Raw genomic sequence first — 12,282 nt, forward strand, 5'->3', positions numbered from 1 at the left:
GTTTTCTTGCCTGCGCAGAGAGGAATTTTGCTCCTCACTTGATAAGAGATTTGAGCCCCCTCAGCAACTACCTAATTATTCATGCCTCAGACTGTGTTCATTACTTTTCGGGAAAATCCAATATATTTTCTTTGTAACAGAGGTAGTAAAAACAAAGGCAGAGTTTCAGTTCCATTATCACGACGCGCTGAATATTGAATTTCTCTTGAGTGCTGTTCATCAGTTCAGTCGTGTGCACGCCTGTGTAACTCTGCCAGTTATTAGCTAATTTTGTACCTCGCTATATTCTTTGAAGTAGGTGGATTTAAACTTGTAATCGCAAATGGATTCACACTTATGCTAATAATAACATTTGCTGCCTGAATTGCAAATGAAATCAATTTATTTATGTGATTGAGACATGGACACAAGTGCAGCCAAAATGTCATTTTACAACATACAGACATCCCAGACTGCTAAAAATGTTTCTGATGATAATTTATGTATGCTTTATAAACCATTTATTACAAGCATCAGTTGCAACATTATAATGGAAATCCGAAGTACTTTAAATATCAACAACAACCATCCAGACAACACATTCTCTCTCCCAACTCATCAAATACAGCAGTTTGGTCAGTGGCCCTATACTTCAGACTCTGACTCTGTAGATACCCCTCTAACATCAGTTTTGCACTCGCAGGGCTCTGCGTCATGTGCATCATGCCGCTACCTCAATGTCTGAGTAGCCTTTCAAAATAAATGTCTGTTTGGGGAGGTTCAGCCAACTTCTTTATTTGGTTTAGCAAAGAAAAATACTTTTAGGTTTGAGAAAAGATCAGCTGTGGGTTGAAATAAATACATCACTTATGTAAATGGGGGAGAGAGGGGCATCTTATTGCATGGGTAAGTTGTCACCCTGGTTATATCTGCAAACACAGAGGTGCTCATCTATATGTCACCGGAATCTGAAGTGAGAACAATCTTCATGTTCTTCAATCATAAAAGTAATAAAAATAAACAATTTATGTCATTATATTGTGTTTGCTGAGAATAGAGGAGAGAAAGGTGTATTTTGATGCCTAAATCAAAGTCCTGAACTAAAGCTAGCTTGTGTTTTAGTTGACAGTTTCCCCCAACATGCGTTCTTCATTTGCAGCCGACTTTTCTGCTCAAGTTGGTGGTTGTTATAAAACATGTAAACAACAGTGTGTGCGTTGATATACTGCTTCACACGGTCTTACTAACATTGTTAAATTTGGCCACAAAATGGTTGGTAAGTAAAAGTAAAAGCTCTCCCCCACATAAGATATTATAATCATCAGTTGCAACTTTATAATAGGTTAACACATCATTTAGTAATCATTAACAAATACTTCATATTTTTGGATAGAGAGAAATAACTATTAACTGAAGTTTAATCAACTATCAATTTACCATTTAAAGTGTAACCATGTCTTGCTCCACTGGGACTGAATTGTAAGAAACTTGTACCTCTGGTTAAATATGTGGACAGTGTTCAAAAGAAACAACAGCAACAACAACAACAACAAAAAAAGGTCATAGACAGATTCAAATACTGTTTCCTGGCAAAAATGAATTGAAGCAACAAAACTGTGGCAACTCAGCAGCTTGGGGCATCCGTCACTGTTTGCGATGTATCAGCACCCTTTCTGTCACAGAGGTTGCGAGGGAATCCAGTCGGGGAAAAATGCCTTTTTCTCTGTTCGGCGCAGACTTTCACATCTCATCTTTATGCAGGCTGAGAAAACTATCTTGAACAGCACCAGCATCAAAGAGGGCCTGATGCTGGTGGTTGATTTGGCAGCTTTGGCGTTTTCTTTCACAATTCCTGACACTGTTTTACTTACAGTAGCTCCTCATAACCTAAAATTACACATTGGCAACCCTGGGAGCCTAATGCACTTGTCAAAGATGTGAAGAGTCATATGTAGATGAGGGAAGAGGTACTTCTGAGGATTTGAGTTGCCATGGAAACACATTAAAGTGTCCAAAAAAAGAAAAAAACATCTTAAAGGGTTGACAACCTAAATGATCTTGTCTCATAATAGTTTGCAGTAATTTAAAGACATTTGGTGCACATTCAACAAAAATAGAAATGCAACCCTTTTGTTTTTCCATTTTTCATGAGTTGAAGTAGAAGATCTGAGACTTCTCCACTGTGCACACAAACGGTTTATTTCTCTCAAGTTTTGTTCATGATTGAGAAATCTCACTCTCTCTGTGTCCTTTGCACTGGCACCTCACATTATACTTTACTTATATATTAATGAATCACTGGGGGAAAAAAAACACTAATAAAGCTTGTACAAACATAAAAAATTTAATTAAGCTAAATAAATTCACCATATTTGCAAGGTAAATTAAGGTAATTCAAAACAGAAAGTAAGTTTTCAGACCTCTCTCCAGAGGGTCAGCACTGGAGGGAGGTCTAGACATTCTGCTACAGAAGAAAAAAAACGTTGCTGGCTGTTTGTTTTTCTTCAAACCAATCACAAACCTCTTGGGCGGCGCTACGTCCAGAATGCAGCGTCGGTGCTGCTGCAAAATAGTGTCGAGAGGGAACTTCTTTTGGTGGAACATTTGCACATTTACAGCTGCTGGCTTGTTTACGTTTGTACCATTAGCATCCCAGGTGCCAGTCTGCTGCTTTCAGCGCGTAGGCTGCAGCTCGGAGGTTGTTTTTGTTTCCCGGGGTCTTTGAAAACGTATATAGTGGACACCACGATGCCTCTTGACTTATACACACATCCAGTGAGTCAGGCCAGTGGATGGGTTATCTTGGCAAAGGAGAAATGCTCTCTAACAAGTATTTTAACAAATCAGTGAACCAAATTTGACAGAAATAAACCTCCTGTGGACAGATAGAAGATCATTTACTTCAACTAAAGAAAAATAAAAGAAAAAACAAGTGGTGCTTTTATATTTCCATTAACAAAGAGTTGCATTTTAGCACATCAAAATACTTTTCACATTTCTACGTCCTCCTGCATCTTCACTTGACACACCTCCTATGAAGGCGTCATACTGCATCTGTTTAACTGTGAAATCCTTGCTAAAATTATGTGTTGCTGGAAACACTTTTTTTTTTTCCCAAAGGTCATGTGTCTCTTGGTTCGTGAACAACTGTTAACAACATCTCTTTCGCACGGGTGAAGAAACGAAGCCGACATCTTTTCTTGTGTAAATCTCATTAAACAATTGATCTGTAGGTGTCACCGAGCGCCTGCCCAGAGGGTGGAGATAGCCCTGCCGATAATGTGCAGTTCAGTATAAATAAATATCAATCAATTTTCATTTGTCTTAACGCTAAGTTGCTTGCTGCGTATCTCTCCTGGAAATGAGCATTATTTGTTTTACCTGGAAACGGGAACAGCAAAGATTTCCTCAAAGATGAGATTTTCAGGCTGAATTCTACAGTATTAACCTGTTTACTCATTTTTCAGACAGAAATGTGAGCTTTGGCTGTACTGATCATTGGGCCCAGCAATAAATAAGATGCACTGGGAACATTCCTGCCCCTCCTATAATGAGAGAATCGAGGAGTGCCTCTTGAGGCTGCACACAGACTAATCCAGTATATATCTTAATGAAGGTCGCAGTGAGTCATAATGTAGCTCCATGTAAATCCCCTCTTTGGACTATTTTTAATGACCAGATAAATCCTCTGCACCTTCAAGGCTTCTGTCAGCCTGATGACATTGAAGAAGCCTGACTGTTGGGTGTCACCACCGGGAGCATTTTCCCTAACAGGCAAGAGGGTGGGGGTTCTTCCTCTTCCACTCATTATCTAGTGGCCTGCCATAAGCAAAGATCCATGGACGTTGAAGTTAATATAAACTGTCAACATTTTTTTTTATAACGGATGTTGAAGAAGGAAACAGAAATAATAGAGTGCAGATAAGCTGCAGATAAGCTTAAGGGTTTATCATTTGCTTTTTGCTGGACGTTCAGCACCACATGAACAGCGGAGGGAGTTTAATTGTAGGCGTTTAATGTGCCTGTGTGTGTGTGTGTGTGTGTGTGTGTGTGTGTGTGTGTGTGTGTGTGTGTGTGTGTGTGTGTGTGTGTGTGTGTGTTTTCTGCCAGATTGGTGGAGGCTTTCTATGACTAATGCACTTTTAAGTGCTTATAATAAATACCCGCAAAATGATTTGTTGATGAGTAATTTAAAGCTTTTTCATGAGCAAAACCACTTTTGTTAATGTGTTAAGCCCTTTTGTTAATCACTGGTTAAATTGTTCTGGTACAAAGTTTTCTAAACATCATTAAGTGGATCCAAGCTGATCCTCAACATACAGTACCTCCTGTCTATATTCAATCTATTCAGCCTTGTTTTTAGATGGGAGGGGGGAGCATTACACATACTACAGTTTATAGAACAGCGAGGTTTACTGCTGCCTTTATTTCTTGCTTGAAATGACTGACAGTCAGCACGCTCCACCTACTCTGCAGCTGCTTCTGCTCATAATGAGGTGATTGATGTGTGTGGAGGCGCATTGGACGGAGCGGAGTGCCAGTCAGTCAAACACTGTCAGTTCGCAGAGAGGTGAGCTAAACAAGCAATGGGCAGAAAAGTCTCTGCCTGTTAAGATGATATTTTGATCAAACAATGAGACAAGTTAGCATGCAGACAAAAGTATCCAGCTGTACACAAATTAACACATTGGTACATAAGAGAAATTGAACTGAAACTGTGGATTATTCAGCTAATTCACTAAATATGTTACATAAATTTCTGGTGAAATCACAATAAATTGCTTTGTAATGTACTATAGGTTTTTCTAATACTATTATGAAGCTTCATTTGTCACAAAAGCTGCGATTGAATAGTGCAAACCCTGAGGGCAGCAGCCTTAATCACTCTCGGTATAACAACTCAGTGTTAAACCTGTGAGAGATGGCTTGATCACAGTTTGATGTGGTGGAAAAAGAGTTTATTATAGAAAAGAATGGAGCGCATAATGCAATCATCACGAGGACCTGATATCTGCCCTTGAGCACCGGTATGAAAAGCACATTTACAAGGTATTCATATTATAGCAGCTTTAAAAAGCTGCTCTGCCTCATATGAACCATATGCTGCTGGGTGTTCAGGGTTTTCTGTTTAAAGTTACAGAACTGTTGCAACTGTTTTATGTGTTTCCTTTGGCTGATTGCTGTGACGTCCTGGTGTCTCTGCTGGTTGCGTGGCAACCTCACGGTGAAGACATGGCAGCAGAAAGTCACTGCGTCTGGCCTCTGTTCGTTAAGAAATAGTTCCAGAACATAACTCCCCGTATGAAAACAGCTTGTTTTTAGATTTCAAGTGAAGTGATGAAGTGTAACTGAACGTGCATAGTTTTGAAAAAATGCTTAAGGGGATAGTTCACCCACAAATGAAAATTCAGTCATTATCTACCCACCGTCATGCCGACTGAAGAGCAGGTTTAGTTTTTAGCCCACAAATCACTGCTGGAGTTTCACAGGAAAACAACGTTGTCAAACAATGTAAAGTGAATGGTGACCAGTTTTCAAAAGTAAAAAAACAAGAAAATAAAAACATAAAATGCCTCCATACTTCTTGTCTGGTGTAATCTAAGTCTCCTAAAGCCCGAACATGCCAAACTGACAAAATTATTAAGTTATTTACACCATATTTTTAGTCTGAATCTTCACTGTAAATCCTTAGCTTGGAGCCACATTCACGTGCACATGCACACTATCTGAAGTGCGTGTGAGTGTTGCAACAGTGTGCAAACAGTATATTGTTTTTACAATTGAAAACTGGTCACCATTCACTTACATTTTTTGGGACATTCTGCAATGCTGTTTTTCCTGTGAAACTCCAGCAGTGTTTTTGCAGATTAACAAATTAAACCCGATGCTCAATCGGCATGAGGGTGAGAAGACAGTGACTGTATTTTCATTTCTGGGTGAACTATCCCTTTAAAGAGTGGGCAGGGGACTGTGAAAGGGGACAGAGCTGAGGTGCACAAGACAACCACTGTCGGGAGCTGAGCCTCATGTCTACATAGTGTTTTATGGAAGGAGTAAGGAGGCACTGACCCATGTTCAGCGCAGCAGTAGAACCGGCAGTCTGAGCTAACTGGCAATGAGCAGCTGCTGTCAGACGCTCCATGTCAGCGCTGGAAACACGGAGAGTTTGCAGGAGACTTGACAGCTTGTAGAAGCACATTCTATTCGTGGCCCTTTGTAAATATTTCTGTGTAATATGTTATCTGTGTTGTAGCTGAGCTAGTGGCTCAGAGAGGCTGAGAGGCTCTCTAGTGTGTGTGTCTGCGGGAGGTGTCAGCGTGTAGCCGTAGCCCTTCTGCTTATCATGGGAGCATCATCCAGGGGGGGAAGGATGCAGTCTGATAGTGTTTCTACAGCCATCAAACGCACCAGAATGGAAAAGGAACTGGGGCTGGCAGGGCTGTCAGAGACAGGCCTTCCAACTCAGATTAGAGGGCACTACCAGTCTTTTTTCATACAAACTTCATGACATAGAGCAGACCCAAAGAACTCGGTCTCGTCCCAACTTGTCTCTCATCTATGAGATGCTGCCAGAAGGCCTATTTTAAGTTTGTGCAACAGGTTGCAGGTTTATGCATGAAACTGCTTGGGTAGGTTTAGAATAAGATCATGTTCGGAGGTTATAATAAGTATGTTTTGTTATGTGACTTCACTGAAGACGAACAACATTTTGCTTTTCACATGAGCCATAAACCCTCCTCTCTCCTGGGTGAAAGTCCCGTGATTGTTTCAGCTCTCCATCCACCCCACCTCCCCCAGACGCGGACCTCTTTCTCTTTATACTATGTCAAAAGCCTGGTGTGTCTCTTTCAGCAGCTAACGGGCACTGTGCATTTGTACGAGTCGCCGAGGGGCAGTGACAAATTGTCCTGATTGGGAATGAGAGTAGGCTGTCCTAAACGGTCGACTCTATGTCAACATTGGCCTTCAGGATGATATAAAACAGGACGTGGCATTTTGAGCCATCCATATTTTTATAAATATCTCCAGCACTGGTATATTTCATGACAATACAGTAATATAGTGATATAGTTGAAAAATATGTGCAGTACCTCTTTTTTTAGCATTGATTTAATGCCTCTGTTATTTTGTATGTTGTTTTATTTGGTTTCTTTCTGTGCTTGATTTGGGTCGGTGGTGGAGTTTTATTTGCCTCATAGGGCTGCCTAAGGTTTGGGTTTAACAGTATGAATCAACTTCATTTTTTATCAAATCTATGGTAAGAAAGCACGTGTGTTTCCTGAATTATAATTATGAACTGTTTTACTAAAATATTTCTCCAAAACGTTTCATGTCATTAGATGCTCTGGGTTGCTAGCAGATGGAAATCGTGCTTGTTTGTTTGGCCACCACTGTTGTCTACCATAATCATTTTGAAAACAGGACCATCTAGTCTCTGCCATCTGAGATTTGAAGCAAAGTATGACTCACAGCTGCATCACAATGAGCTCTGTAATGACCAGTGTGATGTATTATAAGTGTAAGCGATTGTCACAGAGAACAAAATCAGCACAGACGCTCCAATATGTGGTTGACAGAAGTGTTTGCCAAGAGAAGCGTTGGGTTATTTGCTCAGTGTTTACAGCATGAGCCAGAGGAAAAAATAATTTCAATCCTTGCTTGGTTAGAAATTCATCTTAACCCTACACCACCCACTTCTGTCCAAGAGGAGATGATATTTACATAGGAAGCGCTAATCACCACAGGTCCGTTAAAGCCCTTCTCATATCTATCAACACAATTCAGGCTGTATGGAAAGAGGAGGCTTTACAGTATTGATAGTCTTAAATGAAGGATTTCTGCACCACACAGATTACTAAGAATTAAGGAGAGGATGTAGTTCATGTGGACACAATAATGACCACGTATTTAGTGGCAATCAAGACTGTAATAAGAGGAATCCATAATTAGACAGCAGGTACTTACGAACATGACTCTCTTGGGAATGTGGTCTGACTCAACGAGAGGATTCTTGTAGAGCCAAAGCTCCTCTGGTTGAATCACTCTCTCAAAGGGCTCCAGAAACTCTGTGAATCTGTGGCAAAGAAGAAAACGGACACTAATAAGTTACTCATTTTTAGACATTTAGCAGAGGCATTTACACAGAGCATAACATGTACCGTGTGTTCAGGCGTGGGGAGTAACGGAGCACATGTGACAGGATTAGGACAGAAACAAAGGTAAATGCATTTCAACACCACTCTGATCTCAGTGGAACCGCTAATTTTACAGTCAGTTCATTATCATGGCCTCGGAAAAGAGGAACAACATCACAGTACAGTGACAGTTCTACCTTCAGCTGTGAAATGCTGTCAACATCCAAGAACTACCTCATTTAAAGATATATTTGCGAGTAAAATGAACTTCTAATGTTAGCTACACAGTAAAAGGTGACACGGGAGTGGATTTTCACTCTTGTCCCGTCTCAATCCCAGAGGAACGATTCCCTTCTCATCCTGTTTATGTCAATCCCCAGCCCATACACGACATTACACACGTTTTTATATATAAATGCTGATCTATTGTTATCATTATTCCCATTTCCACTGACTCTTTTTTCCTGCTCCATCCCAGTCCCATGATGAATAGTTCATTCGACTCCCATCCTGTGGGAACCCTGTGTCCTCTTGGATTTTACGAAAAAATGTCAGCCTATACAGACCAATACTAAGGTTAGCTACACGGACCACGGTTTGCTAATTAACCTGTTAGTACCACTACTACAGAGAAATAATTTGGGTCTGACAGGGATGGTGTGAAAAAGCTTACAGCAGTTTACCTGAAGTTTGAGTATTAAGTGTGAATAGCGTAATAAACAAACCAACAAACATTAAAATGCACATAATTGTAGCTAAACACATTAGGCTGAACAATTTCACCATATTTGGTAGGCTACTGTAATCCAAAAGTAATGGAAAGTAATCAAGTTACATTACTTTAATATTGTTCTAGTTGGATTAGGTTACTGGCTGCACTTTTAAGAGGTGTGTCCACAGTCTGGTCATTCTTACAATTCTCTAATTGCAGGGCACAGCAAAAGAGGACCTGTTGGTCTTTCCACTGAGGTCGTGTAAGCTGGGCGGCTTTATCCAAGATCACCTGCGCTGAAGAGCCTTGCCGTTTCCTTCTGTTTCACACTCTCACCGAGAGGGAACAAATTAGCATGCTCCAGCTTCCTCCAGCCCTCCCTGGCCACCCAGTGATCTGTCAGACGCGACCTTGTTCTCTGTCGTCTCAACAAAGCCTTTTTGTCACTGTGCTCTAAAACAATTCAATAGGCTGCTCTGTTCCGCAGTTGGGTTGTGAGATACTGTACTTCCTAGGGCCACAGACGGCTCCAAATATTTAAAACACTAAATTCACCAGATACAGGTTTTTAAAGGGTTGCTGGGACCGTGTTGCTGGAACATTGTCTTCAAGCAAAAAGAACAGAAAAAAACGATCACAGAAATTCTGTCATAAGGGAAATTTAGGACACATTAAAATAGTGGAATGGGAAAGTTATTATTACGGTCTTCCTATCTCACCCTGTGCATGCAATTTAGAGTGACCAACTAAGAAACTGCAACTTCAAATATATATCAAAAGTATAGCTGCACACAAAGGGCTGCTGCAAAAGATTCTGGGACTGACTTTTTCACACCCTTCAGCACCCCAGCCCACAACACATTAATTATAACAATATATAGGCCTAATATTTTTTTAAACTATTTATATCAGTGATTCTATTCATTAAAAGTAATGGAACAGTTTAAATAAGTAGCTAGGTCAGTAGTAATGGACACTTTTTTTTACCATCTAGATCACTTATTCCATTTATTTAGAATAAAGAAGCATTTGAAATACAATAGGTAGCTATTTTTTGGTCAGCTGTGTGTGCAAACCTTGAAAGCACAGCTCCACCACTGATCACTACTGTGGCTACACATGACTTCACCAGCACAAGATGGCAGCACCCATATCTGGGATATTTTGCTTCGGTTTTCTACAGTGGGAGGAAGCGGAGCTGCAGCGTCCATCTTTATGTATGTCAATGGATGAGACATCCAGCTGTGACGCAGCAAGAGGTTGTGATGCAAATGAAAACTTGACCAAATCAACCTAAATATTGAAAAAAAATACTGTCGCAATATCTACTTTCATACAATAAATATTGTTCAATCTGTTCGTGTCATTTGGGAACGACTGATGTTGATGAATGGCTTATATATTCCAAAAACCAAATGGATTATTAGGCTACTTGGCTTGCTAGTAAAGGTTAGCGGCTTGACATTTACATCTATTACATTCATTCATGGCTTCGTAGAAGTACTGCTTAAATGCATAATCTGTAAATTCTGGCTCTAAGGGTCTCTCTCACATTAAAACGAAAACAAAAGACATGGTTTGATGATGTTGTGAAGTGTGATTGTTACCTTCATTCACCAAAAATCAGATTCATGAACAAGAAAGTGCAATTAAGTTTAACTCACATTACATTTAATCCCCCGACTTCCTTCTTCATTTTCTGACGTATCCTGTGATTTCCTGGAAGTTATAGCAACTAGCTCACAACGACCAGTAAGGATAAAAGCAGTTACCTTAAATAAGTGTAAATACAGGTGTTACCAATAATTCTAATTAAAGTTACATTCAGGTCAAACAGAATCAGGGTGCTGCCGGAAAAGCTCTGCTACACTAAATGGAACAGGACCTTAATGAGTACCACTGGTGACACCTGAGTTTACCCTATAATTTCATGTCAATATGGCTATCATGAAAAATATATTATAAATTATAAACATATCTTAATTTTAAAATCTTTGGAAAAAAATAATTTTGTGGAAGGATTCTCTGGTCCAGCAGTTCATTCTCCAGATGAACTTCTTCACCCTAAATGGAAAAAGCAATTTCTCTTTCCCAAACAACTACATGCCCTTCGGCGGGGCATTTATCATGCATCTGCTCCACTAGAGCAGCTCCCCGGCCAGCGGCAGAAAGTGTGAGGATGTCCTGGATCCTGTGCTGCTCCTCAGTGTGAATCTAACTGTGGAAATGTTGGCTAAAAGGCATATGCATCTTCTGCAAAACCTCTCCTTGATAAAAAAAAAAAAAAAAATTGATTCGTGTACAACAAATTTTCTTATTTTCCCCTCTCTCCCCAAGCTACAGGAAAATCAATTATACGTTTTTAATCTCTCTAAAAGACATGCAGCGTATTACACACTGTGGAAAGTCTATTTGTTGGTCCGCTGATAACTATGTGTCATGATGCTTTCACAAGAGAGCAGCCTAATCAGTACTAGCTCATTTTACACCTTGCTGAGCCCGGGTGCATGATTCACTTCAGCCGCATTACATTTACGGTATGTGGTGCACAATAAATTACGCTGTGCTAATGACACACAATATGCTTTGTGAATTACACTGTTTTCCCTGCTTGTCCTCTCCTCAGCTCTCTTGTTCAGATATCAGTGACAGGGAACGTTATTTTAGTCCCAAGGGATTAAAAACAGAGAGATAAAGCAATGACAGATAGAGTCAGTCAAGACAGACCCCCACCTGAATCCACACACACACACACAGTGACACACCCTCCACCTCCCCTATTATTAACACACACACACACACACACACAGCTCTCAAGTCATTAAATACCTGTCACTCTGCAAGGCTTATCTTGCATCCAACCCCTAACGTCTTAATGAGTTTGAGGCACACACTCCCCCCCAGGTAACTACGGATAAAATTCATCTTCACAATATTTGTTTTCATGGGTTCACATTAGAATGCAGGTAGCATGCACAGATTTGCTGCAACAGGAAAAGAAACATGTCGATTATCAAAAGATGGGCCCTTCTATCAGATTTTCAATGATCTGTCACCATTTATGGATTATTATGGATCAATATCTGTATAGGGGTTTGAGTTTAGCCAGTTTTCACTTGAGGTATCTTTAAAGTAATGTCTTTAACTTAAATATGTACATATATTTCAGGATGCGGTGCATCCATGGGAATAATCACTTTAGATCTAAAATAAACAGTTTGCAAAATATGACTTTCCAAAAGCCAATGAGGGGTAAATTAAGCCTAAGGCGAGAGCGAGTCGAGCCACATGGGTGCTCCTCTATATGCTAGCGGCAAGGTGATGATGCAGGTTTCCAGGGGAAAATAATTATTAATATTGCCAGTTTTTATTATGCATACTTAGACTAACCTCTCTTGGAGGGACATCAGTGTCATTTCATTGTGCCAACTCAAATGCCAGTTCACGACATTTCAA

At 40.1% G+C, this 12,282-nt stretch overlaps 1 protein-coding gene across 1 annotated transcript in view; it reads right to left on the reverse strand.

Annotated features, from left to right (window-relative positions):
- The window catches only part of plpp4 (phospholipid phosphatase 4), a 63,642-nt gene that overhangs the window by 20,740 nt on the left and 30,620 nt on the right, over positions 1–12,282 (reverse strand). Inside the window, exon 2 of the mRNA XM_084735896.1 lies at positions 7,945–8,053. Within this exon, the coding sequence (XP_084592022.1) occupies positions 7,945–8,053 (109 nt within the window). The remainder of the gene's footprint in view (positions 1–7,944; positions 8,054–12,282) is intronic.

This window comes from Lutjanus erythropterus, chromosome 14, assembly GCF_056507025.1.
Source record: "Lutjanus erythropterus isolate fLutEry1 chromosome 14, fLutEry1.hap2, whole genome shotgun sequence".
In the NCBI taxonomy this organism is placed as follows: Eukaryota; Metazoa; Chordata; class Actinopteri; order Lutjaniformes; family Lutjanidae; genus Lutjanus; species Lutjanus erythropterus.